Source organism: Dendronephthya gigantea, unplaced genomic scaffold (assembly GCF_004324835.1).
Source record: "Dendronephthya gigantea isolate DGI-Jeju-01 unplaced genomic scaffold, DenGig_1.0 000040F, whole genome shotgun sequence".
NCBI lineage: Eukaryota > Metazoa > Cnidaria > Anthozoa > Malacalcyonacea > Nephtheidae > Dendronephthya > Dendronephthya gigantea.
In genome coordinates, this window is record NW_021163050.1 from 41,675 (window position 1) to 64,163 (window position 22,489).

The 22,489-nt window shown below is 36.7% G+C and overlaps 1 protein-coding gene, 3 long non-coding RNA genes and 1 pseudogene across 4 annotated transcripts; 2 read left to right on the plus strand and 3 right to left on the minus strand.

Moving 5' to 3' along the window:
- Positions 1-3,928: 3,928 nt before the first annotated feature.
- LOC114526675 lies at positions 3,929-5,016 on the minus strand. Its single transcript, XR_003687360.1, has 3 exons — positions 4,998-5,016; positions 4,284-4,380; positions 3,929-4,123 (listed from the first exon to the last, which is right to left on the minus strand). It is a non-coding gene; the product is annotated as an uncharacterized LOC114526675 (long non-coding RNA).
- Positions 5,017-12,354: 7,338 nt separating this feature from the next.
- LOC114526608 lies at positions 12,355-13,051 on the minus strand. The gene is made up of 3 exons (XR_003687358.1): positions 13,022-13,051; positions 12,884-12,925; positions 12,355-12,425 (listed from the first exon to the last, which is right to left on the minus strand). It is a non-coding gene; the product is annotated as an uncharacterized LOC114526608 (long non-coding RNA).
- Positions 13,052-14,387: 1,336 nt separating this feature from the next.
- LOC114526606 lies at positions 14,388-16,070 on the minus strand. Its single transcript, XM_028548201.1, has 5 exons — positions 15,854-16,070; positions 15,624-15,760; positions 15,138-15,418; positions 14,533-14,715; positions 14,388-14,431 (listed from the first exon to the last, which is right to left on the minus strand). Exons 1-4 carry the CDS (start codon positions 16,050-16,052, stop codon positions 14,676-14,678), a joined length of 657 nt encoding a protein of 218 aa, XP_028404002.1. The 5' UTR covers positions 16,053-16,070; the 3' UTR covers positions 14,388-14,431; positions 14,533-14,675.
- Positions 14,723-16,053, plus strand: LOC114526607. Its single transcript, XR_003687357.1, has 3 exons — positions 14,723-14,804; positions 15,146-15,440; positions 15,978-16,053. It is a non-coding gene; the product is annotated as an uncharacterized LOC114526607 (long non-coding RNA).
- Positions 16,071-17,579: 1,509 nt separating the features above from the next.
- Positions 17,580-20,775, plus strand: LOC114526610 (annotated as a pseudogene).
- The last annotated feature ends 1,714 nt before the right edge of the window (positions 20,776-22,489 follow it).

Below are 22,489 nucleotides of genomic sequence, written 5' to 3' on the forward strand. Positions count from 1 at the left end.
GAGTTTTTACAACGTGAAGATTATCGTCATTTATTAACAACTTGTCGTCATTATCTTCATCATTATTTTCTAATGGAAGATTATCAACGTCAGGCTTGTTTGTTTTCCTATATGTTTTTTGACCACAAGAGTCGTACCATGCTGCCCAATCGGCGAGTGTCACATTTTGCAAACAATCAGGTCGTTGTACATATCTTTTTAAAAGACCACCAGACTGAATTTCTTCTGATTCATCAGACATTTTCTCTATTTCACTCAATGGTTTAAGTAATTCGACTCTTTCAGAAGGAGGAGATGTGTTAATGAAAATTACATTACGTGACGATTTTCGCATTGGAAGTTGCAAAACAATATACACGGCTTCTTGTGCACATATTTCAACAGAATTCAAAAATTTGTTGCCAATATCACGAACTTGCTGTTTGATATTTGTATTACCTTCTTTCGCTTCAGCACAAGCTTTACGCAGTAATTCACTCATTCCTTTTTAACCTTTGGAAATATATGATACAATATACATTGCACATGCATATACATCTAAGACATATTGAATGTCCATATTTGCTCGCCATGCCCGAAGGCAAACAGGATTGTAATTATTGATTCTTAATTCATTTGGACTTCTTTTTAAGAAGATTGTGGAGTATTCAAAGATGATCGTATAGCAAGAATATATTGCCGTTCCGAAACACCTAACTCTTGTACTAATTCATCAAAAGTAATGTCTTTACCTTCCTTAAAATCATTTAGTTTCGTTTTAATCTCTTTCCACAATTCTTTGCTGGCTTTAGCAACAGTTGAAGAGATATCTCCATCGAGTGGATAAAGAATCTGAGTACATCTGATTGGTGGTTGTGGATAGTTGAATCTACAAATATTTTAGACTTTTTCCTGCAAGTATGAGAATGTCTGTGTGTCTGTCTATTTACAAGATCAAGTAATTCTGTATCATCTTCTGGTTTGCTGCAGGTAATTATGCTATCAATATAAGCAACAACATCTTCATCTTTATCAACACCAAACACAGGTGCATTTTCAAGCCATATCAACATATGAATATGAGGTGATCCCCGCTGTTGGTATTCAACTCTATAAAACCAATCTTTAATTTTTCCTAATGGAGCAAGCTCACTCATTAAGACATCTTTTAAGAAGGTATTGAACTGAAAATCAAAATGTCTTGAACAGGTTACTGGGTCACTTTGTATTAGTCGACACCTTTCCTCCCAATTAAGATTGTTCAATTCGTCATCACTATAATCCTTGTGATCAATAAGTTTACCAAGAATTCTTAATAAATGATTCCATTTGGTTTCTGCTGACGAGAAACTGCAAAATAATGATGCTGGTCCTAACTGACGAATCATGGCAAACAAGTCTTTTTTGGCTCGTTCAAAATAAGGTGGTGAACCCCTAAGAGTTTTCAAGAATCTGAAACCATCATCATGGTTTATTAAACTTTGTAAACCTTCTGCAGTTTTTAGGTCTCCAGCAGTAAGTGTTCTGTACCTATTTTGTTTTTTCGGAGTGCAATCTGTGACTGACCAATCAAGAATTTCATTTGTAACTTCTTAGCTTTGAAGAATATATTTTCAACACACATGGCAGCTCGTCGATCAGATCTTCTTAACTCAGATTTACATATGTCACTATAGTAAACACTTCTTAACCTTTGTTTATCATCAGGTCTTTTTGTCCAAGAAATATGCCTGGATATGACATTTCTTCAGAGTACTGATCTCTAAATATACTCAACGGCCTGTTACCTTCACCAGGAGCAACATTATAGATTTCCTGTCTCTCACTATCACTGACAAAGTCTGGAGGAGTCAACATACTATCAGTTACTCCAGCTGGTATTTCTGCTTCAGCCTCACTCCATTCATCTTCAGGGAGGTTTGATGTTAAATCATCTGCACCATTTGATGTCTCAATATCACTGGTCACATCCAATGACTCTTCCAGGTTTCTCAACCAATTCTGGTTTATAATAATCCTTGATCTTGATACAAAGCACTTGTGTTAATTAACCATGCAGTTGCTTGCATTACTTTGTGAGGTCTTATATTCATTGAAAGTGCAGAGCTTTTGTATTGTAATCTTCGTTTAAGTTGAACTTTAATAGTACCCATCTCATCTGATAGTCTGGGCAGAACATTAACAGTGCTGTTTACATCTGCAGGCACATTGACAACATTACCTGTAATCTTGAGTTGGCCACCTCTTGGGGCCTGAAAAATCTTTTGAAATGCCAACCGAGGAGCAATAAGTCGACATTCTAGTTCATTTAGATCAAAGAAAGAAGGTCTTTCTGGAAATTTCATGCCATTAGCAATTGCACAAGGGGGGACTTTGCTTTTCTTTAAATGGTTGCTACAAGTTTGACAAAGCCATTCAATGTTATCAACACTTTTTTTATATTTTGTAGATACTTGGTTATATCAGGATTGACCATTCTTAGTCTGTCTGCCAGAGAAACAGAATGTTTATACTATAATTGGTCACAGCAAGTGCAAACATACAAAGGTCCTGTAGATACAGAGTTATGAAAATTTCTTACAAGTGTCAATGTGTCAATATCTTCACTAGGCAAGTAACAATTCTCAGCATTTGCAATATTTTGAACTGAATGTGATTCATTACTTTTCTTTTGCTTTTCAGAGCAAGTATTTTTTCTAGAAGCTCTCTTTCTTTCTTTCTCTTTTGCAATTGTTGCATTCCTTTGCTCAGTAGTTTCATTTTGTTTTGTTGCTTTCTTAGCATTACTATTTTTTGCAAGTCTAGCTTCCTTTTCCTCTGCTGACTCATTTTGTCTTCTTACTTTCTCAGCATTTCTATTTTTTGCAAGTCTAGCTTCCTTTTCCTCTGCTGACTCATTTTGTCTTCTTACTATATCAGCATTTCTATTTTTTGCAAGTCTAGCTTCCTTTTCCTCTGCTGACTCATTTTGTCTTCTTACTTTCTCAGCATTTCTATTTTTTGCAAGTCTAGCTTCCTTTTCCTCTGCTGACTCATTTTGTCTTCTTAATTTCTCAGCATTTCTATTTTTTGCAAGTCTAGCTTCCTTTTTCCTCTGCTGACTCATTTTGTCTTCTTACTTTTTCAGCATTTCTATTTTTGGCAAGTCTAGCTTCCCTTTCCTCTGCTGACTCATTTTGTCTTCTTACTTTTTCAGCATTTCTATTTTTTGCAAGTCTAGCTTCTTTTTCCTCTGCTGACTCATTTTGCCTTCTTACTTTCTTAGCATTTCTTTTTTTTTGCAAGTTTAGCTTCCCTTTGCTGAGTGGACTCATCTGGTCTCACCCTTTTTCTACATGTATTACCAATTATTTGATTGTTCAATTCTTTTCTGTTAACATTATGTTGTTCAAGTAGCTGAGTAGTATCTGTCATATCTGTATCTGCATTATCTTCTGTAGACAATACTAGTGTCTCTAAATCATTATTATTGATGCACTTTACACCCTTTAACTCAAATGGCAAAACAATATTTGCTTCATTGCACCTTGATGTCAACCGAAAATACTCTCCAAGATTTTCTATCCCTTCCACTGATATCAAAACACAATAATGCAATGCGGATGGTCTACCATACATATCTCGTGAATGAGAATCAAACACTTTAAACACATCAGGAAAAGGCATCATGATTGCCACAGTGTTCATACCAATTGTAAGTAAACAACTTTTATAGTTTAAAGAATAAAATACCTCATTCAAAGCATGCTCAAGAGTCACATATGGAAAACTATTTTCACTCAAATATAATGCTCCTGAAAAGGAATCACTGTATTGCAAATTAAAGGTATGATTATCTATGTCTACAAACTCAGGGACATCAGTTAATAATAAATAACTCCTATTTATACTCCGGCTGATAACACAATACAAACTGTTTCCACTTACTAAAATTGTATTTAGAATTGACTTGTCCCAAATATTGACTGATTTAATTTCTTTGTAAACAATTGCATATAGTGACATGGCAACACACTGCTTACCAGCATTCACACCAAACATTAAGTCATTACCTTGATTAAAATCAGCATGGATTGTACAAGCAGGGTCAACTATATCATTTATAGTCCTAGGACCTGGATTTTCCTCCACATCATTTGAAAGTCTTAGTAATAATGGCACATAAACATTATGATAGTATATCATTTGAACATACCATAAGCATAATTCACTGTTTTTTTGGCTCTTATTCCATTGGCTTTTGAGATAAGGCAAGCAGAATACATTAAAGTAAAACATTAATAGTAATTGATTCCAAAGTATACCTTTAAGACGACACAGACTGTTGCGACAATCTGTAAAATTGTGATGTGAACCAATCCTGGCGCGATACACTTCAATAGTCACACCCATATTTATGGTCTAGAACTCAGAAATCAAATGTCAATTCCTGACTTTATAAAGTGTCTTATTTGTCAGTAATTTGTCTGCAAGTCGGCAGGTAATATTTGGGTATATTATAAGGTCGTCAGTATATTTGTTAAAAAGTGTTGTAACTGCAAGTTGGCCGCAATAGTTTGTTTGAGTATACCAGCACAACGGCTGTCGTTTTATATACCCGCACAATGGCTGGGTTCAATTTCAATACCTGCACAATGACTGGGTTCAATTTCAATACCTGCACAATGGCTAGGTTTAATTTCAATACCTGCACAATGGCTAGGTTTAGTTTTGATACGTGGCCTTTCACGTGAATAGTACCCTGATCTATGACGACCAGTGCGAGCAACAATGGCTCCAGTTTATTTGATTTTTGATTTGATTTTTGATATTTTGATTTGATTTGATTTGATTTTGATACGTGCACCTTCGACACGTAGAGCGCCTGACAAACCGTCAGTGCAGGCAAGTTTGCTCCGAATATATAATATGTACGCTCCAATAATTCGATTGTGATAGAAATTCCTCGAACACGGTAGAAAAACGAGCGATAAAAATAACAAATGTCAGAAAAAATACACAAACTTTAAAGTACTCACCTTCGCTTTAAAATTTGACAAACGTCGAAAACAACGAAATTTTCCGGAAGTAGAAGAACCATAGGCAATCGTAGGCAATCGTAAAACGAACGGTACGTTCGTCATCTTTCGTATATCCGATGATTGCCGAAGATGTGGCACCCACACACACACACACACACAAACATCCGGACACTTTTTCGACTACATAGTGGTTAGCCGCGCATGCGCAGGCTACCCACAAAAATTGCAGCATTTTAGACATTGGCAGGGGGTGATTACCTTTATTTACAATACTTGCTGAGTGACGAATCTGACGGATTACACTTACGCAAAAAACAATAGAGTTGTCTTTCTGATAGGTATTCTGTGACGTCTCATCATGTTGACTTTAGCCACGTGATTGAATGCTAGCCGCTGAGTGGTTGGCATCAAACGCGACATCCAACATTTCAGTAACAATGTGGTAAGCCGTTGGCTGGCTTACCACAAAAACCCAACAACAAAATCAAGGGTGTTTGGTGATATGTACTGAGGCTTAAGCAAAAAATAATTTAACACAGCAAAAAAATCCCTTTCTTTTTTAAAAAAACAAATATCATTTTAAGAATTTTTTTTCAAAATCAGTTCAAATTTTCTTGGGAGAACAATATCTTGACAAATCATGTAAAAATGTGCACATCATTCTAGGATCTTCATTACTAGTTAGATTTTGAATCTCAGACAGGACAAGTTAACCTTCATTGATGTTAGAGAAAATATTTAGATATCATTGTTGATATTTGAACAAAATCCCCATTATATAATGCATGTGCAATAATGCGTACAACATTAATTCTAGGGTCTTCCTGATGAGTGCAAAATTGTGTACAACATTCTAGGATCTTGCTAAGGAGTTCTATATATGCATAACTTTTCGACCCATGGTAGCGTTGCCAGTCTTATGACGTGCTCAAATGAGGTATTTTCTTGGCTTCTCAATGATATAGAAGCAGTTGCAATGTGAGAGTTATTTGCTAGTGGAAATGAACGGCAACTTAACCCGATGACGACCCCCTTTAAAACTCCTTCAAATTGAAAAACATTTTCTTATTTGAAAAACATTTTAAATTTTCTTGTAAAACAAAATCCCTTGCAACTTAAAAAAAAATTGTATAATGCATGTCCAATATATAATAATGTGTACAACATTCTAGGGTCTTCCTGATGAGTGCAAAATTGTGTACAACATTCTGGGATCTTGCTAAGGAGTTCTATATATGCATAACTTTTCGACCCATGGTAGCGTTGCCAGTCTTATGACGTGCTCAAATGAGGTATTTTCTTGGCTTCTCAATGATATAGAAGCAGTTGCAATGTGAGAGTTATTTGCTAGCGGAAATGAACGGCAACTTAACCCGATGACGACCCCCTTTAAAACTCCTTCAAATAGAAAAACATTTTCTTATTTGAAAAACATTTTAAATTTTCTTGTAAAACAAAATCCCTTGCAACTTAAAAAAAAATTGTATAATGCATGTCCAATATATAATAATGTGTACAACATTAATTCTGGTGTATTCCTGATGAGTGCAAAAATGTGTACAACATTCTGGGGTCTTCCAGAAGTGCCAAAATGGTGTACAGCATTGTGGGGTATGTTTTCCTGCAAGGAGTGCAAAAACGTTTACAACATTCTGGGGTTTTCCTAAGAAGGTATAATATATTCATAACTTTTCGTCCCACGGTAGTGTTGCCATTCTTATGACGTGCGTAAATGAGGTATTTTTCTGCTTCTCAAGGGTATAGAAGCAGCTGCAATGTGAACCCCCTTTAAAACTCTTTCAAATAGCAAATGTTCATCATTTGTTATTTATTATTATTTATTTATTAAAACTTTATTTTGACAGGGTAGCCCATTCAGCCGTCGGCTGGTAGCCATAGGGACCCTGCATGTATGTCATATTAAGGCCACGGCTTTTTTTTTTGTTGGATTACAGATTTCCCAACCTTGTATTTTTAAAAACCAGAAAAAAAATGAAAGTGCCGCCCATCAGTTTCCATGTGTTGTTTTTTTCTCATCCGACCATATTTTAAAAAGTATTTAGTATTATTTCCATTTATATTCCCAAGCAATATGCCCAAAAATATAAAATGTAGAGAAACAACGTGTGGGAATGTCGGGTTATTTTTACCTCAGAGACGTGCAGCGGTGCAGGCTAAATGTTCACACGTAATTGTCACGCATAGCCACGCAACATGACCGTGCGCGGGGTCACTTTATATGATCATCTATTGGATGTTCATGTCACTGTCGTATTAGAGATTTAATAGGCAATTCTTTCTTTTATTTTTTTTTATTTTTTGCCCTCCCGCCCTTTGATATTGTTGAGCAAAATCCGTAATCCAACAAAAAAAAAAAGCCGTGGCCTAAATAAAAATACAATTTATATTTGCATAAAGCATTATAAAGACTAATTTACGACCCTATTTAGCTATAAAAGATATAAATGTTCAGAGCATGCAATAGTTAAAATTGAGAATGTTAAAACAACACTCTGCCATTGGTAGCTCTATGGTTTACGTTTTATCAAACAGAACATTGAGCTTTTCCGAACATGGAGGAAGAATGTTCCACCCAGTCCAAAAACAGCAAAGGTCTTCTTTTTGGGCACCAATTGAAACATTAATTATATCTTCTATGTAAAAAGCTCACTCCATACTAGAAACAAAGCAAATTCAACCCATATACCTTCTATCCAACTGCCTATTACAGCAATGTATTGCAGAAACATTTCCTTGACAGCATTGTGTACTTCTTTACCATCCTCTTCAAATAGTATTTTGGATTTCATTCCATTAACATTGATTGATGCATCCTTCTGAGAGGGAATCATCATCTCAATAGATTGTGGATGTTTTTCAATAAAGGTTTTCAACCCAACAACTTCCATGCCTAAAAACATTTGTTACATTAACACATTGAGTAAATATTGATTTTTCTTTCCAAGTTGTAACCGATACAAAAACTTTGTCTTCTGTTACCAGCCAAAATGTCATCAAGCTTGATCTTCCATTTTTCTCTTACAAAATGCATTAAAAGGCATTGACAGGTCAATTTGACCACCATGTAAAAATATGAGTGTGCCCAAATCTGACTGACAGCTCGAAAACTTCCTTTGTTTCTTAATGATGGACTGTGCACAGGTAACTTGTGATTGGGTTTGCCTTCAAAGTAAATGACAGGTTTCGTACTAAAACCAATACCATCATTCACTATTTTTACAGCAAGTTGCAGAAATTCTCTCAACGGTCCAGTCCCAACAGCTTCCTCCCCTTCAAAACAAACACCTGGTCTGGCAAGCAAATTCATATGGGGATTCTTGTACATGTCTATATCAGCCTTCATTGCAGTTACCATCATCGAAGCATACTGTGAACAATTGTCGGTGAGCCTCAATATTAATTTTTGATTCTCGGAAAGATTGAATTTCTGTATGAATGTCACAATGTTCAATTTGTATACTTCCATCGGGTTCCTTTCTAGTGGAAGTCTTAATCAGAGGTCTATCCAGCAATTCGTCTATGTCACTTCACTTTGAGGGGGGCGTTGGGGCCTAATAGAACCCGAAAATCCAAACAAAAAAAACAATAAAAACTGAAAAACCGCAGTAGTCTTGGCCTTCGTCATCGTTATTGCCGTCATTAGCGTCCTTAGTCGGATCGATATCGTTGTGCAGGTATTCATCTTCGTCCAATTCGAAATTTAAATTGACTGTCTCGCCAACTATGAGATGGCGTTGATAAACAAACTCTGGTAAAGTTCCGTGTTTAGCCATTGTTGTCTCCTGGCGTAGTGTCCTTTGACGCACTGCTGCACTATATGCTGAGGCCCAGTTGCGTAATAGCTCACAGTCATTTGAAGAAAGACTGACCGCTGGTAGAGGTGTCATCAATGGTACATTTTGAAGAGAAACTGTTGTGTTTGGTTTTGGGTACCAGGACCTTCTACCGGTGTGGTAATATGCAGCCCAGTGAGCAGCACGTTTGACGCTCTCTTTCATTGTTGCACCGAACGACCTTGCAAATTCAAGCTTGGACATGTTCCCTTGTTGGCGTGGACGGTGGCATGGCAATTCTCAATGTCTAGTGTCATACAACTTACTAGGCCCCATATATCTTAGTAGGCCCCATTCCATTAACTGAATAGAGCCAACTGTTTTTGCAGAGACATGGCCTTTGGGACCATTCAGAGCGCCAGTGATGTTACTTTCAGCACGAATTTCATATTTGTACTCTTCAAGCGTAGTTTTACAATGGCGGACTAAATCAATGGCTTCATCAGTTGTCTTCCTCTGATACGAAGCGCCCTTGTTATGAACAGAGAAGGCCTCATAGATTGCACCAATTGCCCTGAGGAACCTTGCGCAGTGATCCATTCTGCTCAGTAACTTGATGCTGTTTGTTTGCGCATCACACAAATACACTACGCTGTCAAGCTCTGTTGCCATTCCCATCGGTTGCCTGAAACGACACGTCATGACTGAACCATCCAAGGAACCTTCTTCTTTACCCGCAAAAACCTCCACATCCCCAATTGATCGTAACCTCTAAACAAAAAAACTTTTCTGATTCGTGTAGAGCACATCAGAGCCAAATTTAGCTAAAATGCAGGGATCGTTTCGAGCATGAATGATGAGGGAATGCTGTCTTGTAGACAAATCTAATTTACTTACGCCAAGCTGGTTTGACAAGAAGAGGGAGCTCCCGTTGATACACATACTATGTACCTTTCCACAGTCCTCTTCATACGACACAATAGCATGCTCTTCAATACCAACATGCCTAACACCATCCCTCCGCAGGATTAACTCCACAATCGTGCGCCAACCATCTGCTGAATTCTTGAGCAGGGTTTGGCAGTGTCAATTACCGGAGAAGACCCGCACGAGAAGACCCAATTACACGAGTGAGCCCCGGCCATATATGGAGTGATGCATAGAGGAGTGATATGCAATGCCGCCATTATTGAGTAAAAATCTGTTTTCTAATTCAACATGTCGGACCATTTTAAAGATATTTAAAAAGTGAGATCTATATGACAAGTTGGCTTAAGGAAGGATTGGGAGTTTAAGCATTGCCAATAGAAAATGTCTGAGACTACTAAGGGAAAATACAGCGCAGATCGTGTAAGTAAAAAATATATATTAAAACTATATAATTGTGAATATTTTACATGTGATTTATATAGATGTGAATATTATAAATGGACAACAATGTTCAACTAAATACTAGCATATATTTACAAACAAATTTTAAGTTGATATTTTCAAAGACAATGAAAATTACCCTTGGGCTTTAGCAAAGTCCAATTGAAATGTTTCATAAGGACATAGGTGAAAGAAGATTGTGATAAATTTGTGGAGTTGTCAGTATATTATGCACACAATGACATCAAAGGCTGTCTAAAGCCGGTTTTCCACTAGCGATATTATTCGTGCGAATCGACATTTTACATTTGTTCCAGAGCTCTTAACTGCAACCATCTGGAACAAATTGCTCAAATACAAAGGAATAAAGTCGCTTCGCAAAAATATTGCTTGTGGAAAACCGGCTTAACAGTGGCAGCTATCTGTGAAAATATCAGCCTGGTATTATGTTCAACAGATATTATGAAACATGATGTTTCTTAAAGGTTTATGCCATATATAGTCCTGATGTAATTACTTCCAACTTTATTAATTAGCTTTCTTTAATGCACTCTTTACTGCAGAATCCTGGATATTCAAGAGTTGAGTAAAATTTTCTGAACTCGCCAAATTTACCATTTCCAATAAAGCCATACATTTCTTTAAATGACATGCCACATTGAAAACAAGTTTTTATTTCATACATTTTGTAATTCTCCTCTTTGAATTCTTTTGATGATGAATTCCATTCCCACACACTGTTTAACCAGGCGAAGTGAGTGGTGCGTCTAAAAGAGTCTCTTCCCACTATCTGTCTAAATCGCTTACAAACCAAGCTAATTGTTAAGAATCCTTTATCACCTTCCTTTAATACTTCTTTAAAGACAGACTCTAAGCCATCATCTGATAGAGACAGAATATTTCTAACCTTTGCTTTAAGTGTGTATGTGGCATGGTCATCCTCATTGCAATGTTCTGTTTGTTTCCTAAAAGCAATTGGTACTTGTAAATGAATTGTCTTTTACTAGCTACCCAAAATTTAGAGTATGTGTTAGTGAGAATAGTTCAACAAATTCCATTATGTCAACAATAGATTTTAAGTGACATCCATTTAACTGACCTTATTGGTATTTGGACGTTTTTTTCAGGATTTGCTAGGCGAACAGCCATGTATTTCCTTAAACATGGTATGTCTTCCTTTAGGTAAAAAATGCAATATGATTTATCATAAATTTAAACATATTAAAATACAGCAGGGGTTTTTCTGTGGTTTAAATAATGTAGTTACCAGAAATTGTACTTCGATATAATTACCTGTGTAAAGTTCACATCCAAACCATTGACCATATAATCAGCTACCTAACAACAAAATATGCCGCTAGACATTACAGTAATTGAAGCAATGGGAAAAACATAACTATAATATATTAGATAATTTATATCAAATGTATTTTTCACTTACCATGCACACAAAAACCCCACATGAACTTCCATCAAGTTGTCTGGGCTCAAATTTTGTGGAGTTATCAAAATATTTAACATCTGGTGGACTCATTTCTGGGCATATTGCTTGAAGGTGTGCTATCAATAATCTATAAGTTGAGTGAATGTTAAGTAATACATCCATGTCAAAACATTTTTTAACACCTAATTTATCTGTCCATTGAAGGCCTACCTAATTTTTTTGTGGAAGCTTCTCTCTTCTCTTAACATCGCCATAGCCATAGGGTCATAAAGAAGTAAAGTCCACTACCTATAAGGATTAATTTAGAACAACAGTCCAGAAGTGAAAAGTATTGCCTAAAACGTAAATTTATTGAGTTGAATTTATTTTTTTAGGAACCTGACTAAATAAAATATTCGTTTTCTAAATTTTTGAAACAGAAGCATATACTGTATGTATATTGTATTCTATCGCAGGTTCTATTGCAGTTCAAAAGGCACTTGTTTTTAAATGAAGTCTTTATGTTTACTACTTTCCATTACAAAATTATAAAAAACCCTGTTTTTTTTGCTATTATATTCGCATTTAAAAAATGACTTATCCCAAGACTCCAGTGATTATTGTCCCAATTTATTGGTATGAAGCACAGGTCTGCTTTAAAGAATGGGTTCTGAAAGATCCCACACAGAAATCAGCGTTGAGCAATATACAGTATAAAGCATTATTTTGAAAGAAACAAATCCATACCTTTTGAATCCATTTCATTATGGAATGGACGCCATATTTACATAGTTTTGTGTACATGAAGCTGCTCATGACTGCTACACGATTGGTACCCTAGTAAAGATAAATATTTAGCTGATTAATATATATCACAAAATAAGGAATACCAAGTGGTCTTATTTAAATATAGAGGATATAGCATGGATTTTATGTTCGAGTAGCAAAAACAATCTCACGAGTGAGCGCACCGAACGAGTGAGAAATTGTTTTTGACACGAGTGCCATCGAGTGAGAAATTGTTTTTGACACGAGTGCCATATCTTCAAGCGAACCGTATAATGTTCTGTTTATTATATTGATTTAAGCGAAAAATATTTTGAATGTTATTCCTCAATCCTCAGCGTGACATACGAAAAATACGCGCACCTGGTCCCTGATGTAGTGGCGTATCAGCGTTCCACTAGTGTTTTAGTTCCCAGTAAACTACCCTTGTTCATATAATAAACTGTTAAGAACACTATCTGCGGTTGTTATTCTAGTTTCAGTACAGACAATAGTTTACTTTCCCCTACCTGAGATTTTCTTTGTACGTCGATTAGAAAATTGTTTATTATCTAAATTTCAATAGAAAAATACATGTTTATTCATGATGTGAGTTACTGTAACTATGTGGGTTCTCGGAATACTATAACAATTACACCAGTGATTACCTTATCATTTAGCCATCCTTCGTATATGTTTCTCCATGTTTGGTTGCGTATTGTTCAAGCAATATTTTTTCATAGTCGGAAGGCGCTTGGTCAAGCAGCTTGATGTCGTAATACATTAACGGCGTTCCGTTGATGTGTGATACAATGTGATGTAGCTGATGTCCCTTGCGCAAGTCCCAATACCTCTCAACCTACATCAAAGAATGAATGGATTTTATATACTGTTTATACTAAAACGTTTAGGGCGTTGGTAAATCGAACAAAGATCATGCAGGATATGGTTTCAACAAAACCTTTTCTGTGAGTGTACTGTCCTGTATACATTCAGGTGGACTCGGAGGTGTCGTTACTTCCATTTTATCCTTTATCTGGTCTAAAACATATTTTGAGTAATAAGATAAATTATCTATTGTTTTATCCATTGATTAAGAATTTATTACAGTTTTTCGGTCTTAACAATGCGTTATATATCAAGAAGTAACATTTCTTTATCGATTAAAGTAATCGTACTGTATAGTATCGTTAGTTATATAATAGGTTCGAGATCAGATGTCCATTTAGAATTTTATTTATGAGATATATAATATATATAAGGGCTCAAGCCAAGACGCGCCTACGGGGATCAAATCGCCAACAAAAAGTTTAAAATATAAAAATATGCACCTTGCTTTGATATCAATGTACTTTCATAAGTCATAATTTGAACCTCAAAATGTTCTAAATAAAAAACACATTCCTATCTTTTTAAATTTGGATTAAAATGAAGACTGCTAACATTCAGGAGCGTAACCAGTAAAGGGTTGATTATAGGCTTACACCACGCTTTAAGGATAATAATTAATAAAAATCTAATATGGCTGTGACAGTTAGGTAAACGTTTGTCGGAATGGTCTGTCGTATGTTTATATATAGTTGATCTTACACTTATACTTTTAGGTTTTTTCAAAACGTATTTATAGCAAACCTTCTGTGCTGTAAAACAGCTTATATACGTCTCCGTTGAAGATGGTTTCGCACAACTGTTGTGGCTTGACCAGTTTGTCGTCGATTAGAAACCACCATTTATTTCGTAAAACCGTACAGTTGAAATGACCCTCTTTTGCATCAATTCCATAGTGTGTCTATATGAAACATTTAATTGTGCACGTCAACGCGAAGCCCGTACAAAAGAAATCAAGCCCGCTTTTCAAATCGTTTGAATATACATTTATACTTACTATAAAAGCTGAAAGTTTGTATGTATGTCTTCGTCCCAACTAGTCGTGAACGCCAATTAATTCCTGTAACTTAAGGCGAACATGCTGTTTTTCCCCATTCTTTGTTACTGGGAGGATGTTGCAAATTAGACTCGATGGTAGTTTCATTCGCTGTCGCAATTCTACGATATCTTTCTCTTTTTCTTCACAGACACTATAATTAATCAACATGTCTCAATAGTCTATCGTATATACTAAAGCATAATCACAATGTATATTATATTAACGACGAAATGCTATACTATATATCCGTACCAAAATGAAGATTTAAGTTCCTTATCTTCCAGCTCGAAGTAGTTTAGCAGCATATTTTCCACCGTTTGAAGACATTTTTCTCTACTTGGCAGGTTTAAAACTGTGAAGGCAACATCCTGGTGCTCGTTATGTTTTCCACAACTTCAGCATACTAACTGCACCCTTTCAACTCCACGACAGGCACTGATATTTTAATGGAATGGATGTTTTATATTGATGCCATGCGATATCAATAGATCGGAACATTTATAATTGAGTCAAGCAACAGATAGGTATTATACTAAATTAATTGTATATAATATTGTTGCTATATCACTTTTGTCTTTTTTGAATAATTTATAGGGTGAGTATAAAAAACTGATGCTCATAATAATTTTCCTAATTGAAGAATTTCCAACAGGCACAGTTGATAACAGTTTTATCATCTCGAACAATTAGAATACATTTTAACTTCCAGCGCCAACAAGATTTCTCTTTTAGATTCACGATTAATGATTCGCCAAATATGCGGCAAATTTGTATTTGAACAGTGATCAGTTTTTTATTCACCCTGTATATATACAGATAGAAGTCTGTTCAACGACATGTTAATTACTTTACATTACCTCTGCAGTGCTTCATCGCCTACAGACGAAGTGTAGCGTAAAAGACTGTAAAGAAAATCGCCTGGATCATCGGGATCGTTCGAATTCACGAGTTTAGACGCAAGGCTCTCCAATTTCTGGGATACATCTTCTTGTCTAACTTCGATGTATGTTCGGGCTAAGTAAAACAACAACCACGAAAGGTCGCTTCCGCTGGGGGATTTCACTGGAATACACGATGCCAGACATTGCAATAAGCTGTTTACAAAGCAACGATTTTTCTTCGGTGGATTTTCTAGTCCTTTCAAAAGAAAGAGTGCAACAGTGGGTATAGTACTGACCTCTTTTTTATAGTTATAGCTACATGATTAGAGAAAATGACAATTTTCGGATTACATACAATTATATGAATTTAATAAATTTTACTAACGGTACTTAATGAAGAAATTAAGCAACTTATATATAGTGATAAATATGCATGCACAATTATAAATAAAAGATCCTTACTCGAGGTATAAACCGAACGTCAGGTTCTTCCGTCAATTCTTCCTTTTCCCAAGGGTTGTCAACTCTCGCTTCATTGACATTGCCAGTAGGACTGCTAACCGTATTCTCGTCACTTGAATGTGTCCCAAAAGCAGCATCTGCAGGGAAATAAGGCAGTGTATCAAACCCCTCTTGTGTAATATAAATGTGAATAGGTATATATGCGTAGGCCTAATACAATAGTGCTCTACCTATATTTCCAGCGATAATGATCCTTCCTAATGAATCAACAGTCGTATGTGCTACTAATCCATGCTTTTGTAGGGCCTGCTCTTGACGACCGATCTCCTCGTTGTTTTTTTTCTTGTTTTGCAGATGAACAAGAAGTCGTTTCATGAATACGTGTGTAGCTGGTTGCATCATGTTGAGGAAATAGTTGTCTTTGTTCATTACACTGTGAAGTTGTTCGTGCGACTGGCTGTTTACATTTGCGTGGAGCTGCGGGCATATCACTAATCGTCGAATATGGAAAGCCGATGCTGCCAAAAGTCCTACAAATAGGTCATATACCTTTGAGTTACAAAAAGCTATGCTTGAGCTAACTTTTCATATAATTGAGCTGAAAATGCTATGGTTCAACCACGAAATGACATAGTCGAGTTTTGACATTTCTCGCCTGCGAGTTTTCATATTTCTCGCCTGCGAGTTTTAACATTTCTCGCCTGCGAGTTTTAACATTCTCGCGCGAAGCGAGTTTCGCGCGTGGCAGCATATATAATTTTCGGTGTCTTCGTAAGTCTTCGTATTAGATCGTACGCGATCGCTGCAACGCATGGCCTACGCGCGATTGCATGGCGGAGTTGACTCTATCTTGTTTATCTACTTTAAATAAAACCATGTCGATGAATCCTATTATTCAGCAAATATTGCAAAACATCGATAGACTAGGACAGGAACTACAACGAGCCGACAGGAACAACAACAACCGTGCAAATAATCTAGAAACTCCAAGTGCCCCAACTCAGAATACGGTACGTATATTAACTATTTATTAAAGTCGTTTAACATAACAGATTAATTTATGGATATTTTATTCATGGTCGGTCAAATATACAATTGATTTGTCAAGCATTGTTCAACAACACCCACGTTAAAAACAAAGAAAACAAGACTCTGTCTGCAGGCTACGGTGATGATGTCAGCCATGGCCCATCCTCCCCTGAGCTGTCCCCCACTGCAATTTAGCCTAACACCCCACCCCACCCCTCTTCACACACACATACAGTATTAGCACTTCGACATGGTGGTGGTAAAGTTGATAAATCGTTGTAGTACCAGGCCTTTTTTTTAAATACATTTTTGCATGGTTGAAGGAAATATTGTAATTGTTTTTTTGAAAGTTTTAGTTAAAAGTCTGCTTGCTGGAGCCAATTTTTATTGTTGTTATTCTTTTGGCAGGCTAGTACCAGCACTGAAGTTTCAAGAATTTTTAGGGGACCAACTTCTGCAAGTACTAATGCCTCCCCTGTTTCTGCTCTGTCCACTCAACGATTACCTGCTGCATCGAACACAGCTCCACGTTTCAGGCTTCGCCAAAATTTTCCCCAGACAAACAGAGGCAGGAAAAAAGATAAGCCAGCTACAGGTCCTTTTACAAAGGATGTGATTTTGTTAAGTGGTCCGAATGATACTACTGTACCACGCCAAGGTAGCCGTGTATGGTTAATGGAACATCACCATATTCTCTCTGGTGTGCAGCTTAGAAAAGAGTGGGATAGCGATAAACTGTTGTCATTTCTTAAACAGTTATTCCCATCAAAGCTGATGGATTCAGATGATGTTGAAATTTTACTGTCAGTTCATTCTAAATTGTTACCACCTACTCTGGCACCAGAGCAGTCACTCTCTGGTTTTGTACTGCAAAAAATATTCAAGGACAACCCACTTTACATACGACCTTCTCGACTAATCCTGACTATGGAAATTGATGAGCCACTGGCAAAGAAAGAAAAGTTGGAAGATGAGGCTTTTGAGGTATGGATGTTGTAATTACACTATGTTACAGACTACATAGCACTTGGCATGACTGTACCAAATCTAGTTGTGATATTTTGCCATATTTGTTTTGAAAGTTGTTGGGAATCTTAGTATTTGGAATGGGGCAAAGAAACACTTAGCAAAGATTTTATCATCTATCGTTTCTCATGCAATTTGGGAAAACATAATGTTCACATGTCTTGTGAGTTTTTAGAGGCATTAAATTGCACTAATTGTCCTTCTGGAGTGATGCAATTTTGATAGTGACTCATTTATGTTTTCCCAAATTGCACTTGGAACCATACTGTCTACTGCCTATATTCACAATAGGATATTCTTTATTATTTAGGAATTTGCAATGAATTCAATCTGGGAAGATGACTGTGCAGTATTTGGTATGTATAATATATTTTAACTGATCAGTGATCTCTCTCTATAAAGTGCTGCACAGGGCCGCGTTTCCACACCGCGGGGCCCGTGTCATTTTCTTCGCGCGGGGCCCCAAATTTTTGCTTTCTCTATAGTGACATAGCGTTCCTAAAAATGCAGTTAGAAGCACTGACTTAACTGTGTAGTGTGTATATGTGTGTTATGTTATATATTATTCGCATTTCGCATAAGGTGATGTTGGGTCACTGAGACGACGATTTATATGCGATTTATATATATATATATACTTTTAGCGTAAATCGTGGGGCCCTAAAAGGCGCGGGGCCCGTGGCATTTGCCACATTTGCCACTGTGTAAAACCAGCGCTGGTGCTGCATGTTTTCATCAACCCTTAATTGAGAATGTGGATTATTATAAGAAAGTGGGAGTTTATGTAGATCATAAAGTTATTGCATTTGAACCAGGAAAAACTTTCCAATATTTTATATATATTGTTTTTTATAATACTGTAGTTTTATTTTACTTAGATGCCATTGAACCAGAGCAGTCCCGAAAGAAAGATGTGGAAGTGATAGAAATTGACTCATCAACTACTAGTTCACTGACTAGCCTACCGACTAGCCTACCAATTACCAGTAGCCCAACAACCACTTGCACACAAACCACCAGCCTGCAAGCCTCTCACTCAATGACCACCAGTTTCCAAAATCCAGACCCACCAACCACTTACCTGCAATCCCATAACCCACCAACCACCAGCCCACACAATTCCCTAACCCAACAGCAAATGACCCACCATCTGGCATTGATCATGTTATTGTACAGCAATGCATTGATTACTGTCATGAGAAAAATATCGAAGACCCAGTGGAAATATTAAGAGTTGCCCAACAATTTATTGTAACAGGTCGGAAGTTAGACGTCGTATCCCTCACTAAATGTGTAGAGGGAGAGACAAACTATATTCTGATTAACCGCCAAGATGTGTTGAACAGTGCAATGGAAGAAATAATGCCCTTGATCAATCCAAGATTAACATTGGAGGCATGTAGTTGGTGATGTACAAATTAGAATTCAATAAATATTAAAATTAAATAAATTAATTTGATGAATATTAAAATGAAATAAATTAATTTGATGTTAAAATTAAATAAATAAAATTAATTTGATAAATATTAAAATTTAATTAAATTAAATATGTTGATGTTAATTTGAGATTCCATGTTGTCAGATGAGAAGTATACATAACATTCATTTGATCACAGTTGATAGAATATACATGGTTTGGAGACCACGTAAAAATACAATACAACTCATTAACTATGTTATTGTCCAGGTTTATGCAAAAAACGGTTCCTTTCTCGTCACGTGTCTATTGTATTTTAGCCAAACTGACCAATGGCATTTGTCTTGCTAAGCTCCTCAACCTTGACTTAAAAATATGTTAATTAAAAGATTGCTATTGGTTTATCTGTGCAAAATACAATAGACATGTGATGAGAAAGGGACAACTTTCTGCATAAATGTACCTCAACATAGTTAATGAGTTGTATTGTAGTTTTACGTGGTCTCCAAACCATGTATATTCTATTAACTGTGATTTGATGAAAATGGTCATTTTTGGAGTAAAGTTTGAAAATGACTCCTTGGGTATTAGTGACACATTGTTAAATATTTATTCTCCAACATTGTCATTATGATTTAATCATGATATCTGAATCTGACAGTATGGTTTTCCTGCATTGATATGTTGCTTAAGCTGTATTGCCAAGACTCACTCCTTAGTTGTCACTACTGTAGGTTCTCATCTACCACTGATGTCATAATAGACTGGATAGAGCAATTAATTCAATTCAATTAATCCACATTCAGAAATGTATTAATTCTTGGCTTGATTTTTCATTAAGGTGTAGTTGATCCATCCAGTTTATTATGAGACTAGTTATTACTAAAGTGTGAATTGTACACAAATTTGGATGTAATTTGGCTTATTTGATCACTGCAGGTGTCCTTTTATGGGGAGGCAGCCACAGACTATGGTGGGCCGAGGAGAGAATTTTTTCGGCTGTGTATGCAGGAAATCAAAGCTTGATACTTTGATGGTGGACTCAAGGATCATCTATTTGCCGACTACACTGTTATTGGCTTAATTATGGCTTTAAGCATTTTACAAAATGGCAATATTCCAAGGTTCATTCCTCCAGATAACCTGCAAGAGCTTTTTTTTTCTGAAAGCCCATCCCGATGCTTGCAGAGTCTTCGTAGAGGTTTAGAAAAACTGGGAGTGTATCAAATAGGAAAAGCAATCCCTAGCTTCCTGTATCTTTTCCATGAGTCGCCCACTGCAACATTGTCTAGGAGAAAGCTGACTCATATCCTTTCTCCTAGCTTTTCTGAGGAAGGGTCAAATGCCCGTTCAGATGAGAATGTGGCCTATCAGTGCTTTCTCAAATACTTACAAGCTGCAGCGAGTGGGACAAGGGGCTCAATAACATTGGAACACATATTGCAATTTGTTACTGGGGCAGACATGGAACCTCCACTTGCCTTTGGATTGTCCCCAACTATAACCTTTCCACCTGCAGATGACCCCAGTCCCTGGTCATTCGTTCCGTCAGCAAACACATGCACCAACACATTACATCTACCAAGAGGTGTATCAGGGAAGCTTACTCGGCCAGAAGAAGCTGTGCTATTTGACATTTATGATATAGCATTTGCAAACGCATACTTTGGCAGGGCTTAGCGATTGTTCCCATACCCTACAGTAGCCTGTATGTTTTATAGAGAACATAAAAACTGTTGTTCAAACATTTGTCTAGTTGAATTAATTTTTAAAGTTACACATTTGTATTGTTGCAGTTTTGTTAACACAACTATTACAGTATGCAAGTTATGAACGCAAATTAATGTTAATTACTATTAAAGTTATTTAAAATGTATGAACGAACATTAAGAAAATGTTGTATCCCTGAGTCTCTGTCATCACTCAGAGGATCAAATTGTTCCCGGAGCTCTATCTGCTCTTCCTCGGTAAGTTCTACTTGATTTAAAGGAACACAAATTCCATCTTCCTCATCACTATCCTCTCTTATTATCTCATAGTCAATGCCATAATTCTCAATATCTTCTACAATGTCAGTGTAGGCATTTGTGTTTTGTGTTAGCATGCCATAATTCCAAAGGGCAAGAGGAGACGATTGTCCTGCCGTTCTCATTCCATGATAGTTCCACTGTAGAATAAGTTCATCATTAGATTTACGAATACGAGGCAGAAAAACATAATGCAGAACATACATGTCCAATTCACTGTTGCGGTCTAGGATCCCATATTGTTCCATATGCTGAAATATACCTTTATACAATTCAACAACTACTCTAACTACCTCTCTCCAAAGTCTTTCTATTCTGGTGTTATGGACACTTCTGCCTGCGATGAAACTTCCCCTGTTAGTGCCACGTGATGAGATCATAAAACGGGCAACATCATAATTCTCCACTCCTCGGTCACCACGCACCCTACTGGGAAGACCATATTGAACAACACCGTCCTGGAAATAACACAAGGTCTCGGCGGACAAATTATTAGTTGCACATCGCAAATAAATTATGGCCCTACTGTAACCATCCACGCACCCATGGAACACAAATCTCCATGAAATCAGTTTATGGTTAGAGTCTAAGTGCCACAAACTGTTAGGTGATTTGACATTGTAAACCCGTCTTCGTATAGAATTACCCCACCTAACAGCTCGTCCTATAGGGTCTACAACTTGAAGGCGATTTCTCACCCTCCAGCGTTGTATGACAATACCTCAACCTCGTAAACTACCTCGCACATAACTCTCTCCCACATTTGGAGTTAATGCTAATATCTCCTTGAGCAATATATCTAGCTCTGCATCGCTCATAGCAGAATATTCTGTATACAGGTTAAATTCTGCCACTTTCCTGTATATTGTTCTTTCGCTAACATTAAGACATTTAGAGATTTTCCTCCAAGACATCCATATTCACGAAGATACTCAAGCTGAGGCTTAGAGATAATTAACTTTGGCCGTCCATGAGTCATCTCCTGATTGGGCAAATATTGCGAAGATTGCAACATTGACTGTTCTGCTGCGATTCGGCCTTTGACTTCATCTTATTTAGTATAACTAAACATGTATAATTGCCTTAAAAGTACAAGTATATTGCAGGTCTCATCCCCTTCAACATTTTCAGCATTTTGAAGCAAACAGATGATCCCAAAAAGGACAACAATGAAATATTCTAACTTTCTTTCCAGATATTCTGTCAGCATATTGTCTGATATATTGTCCAACTGTCGCAACAAGTCATTAAAATCTCTAAAATAACTTTCCAGTTCGTTCCCATTAGCCATGTCTTATTTGGGGGATCATAAGGAACTGGGTAGAAGTGAATGAACACAGCACTGCAGAAACAGGTGAGGCACTAGT

Coding starts and splice junctions, on each gene's coding strand:
- LOC114526606 (XM_028548201.1), bottom strand. CDS start 16,052: ATGAACAAAGACAACTATTTCCTCAACATGATGCAACCAGCTACACAC. Junction 15,419..15,623: donor ACGTTCGGTTTATACCTCGA/GTAAGGATCTTT, acceptor TTTCTTTTGAAA/GGACTAGAAAATCCACCGAA. Junction 14,716..15,137: donor GGCGATGAAGCACTGCAGAG/GTAATGTAAAGT, acceptor TTAAAATATCAG/TGCCTGTCGTGGAGTTGAAA.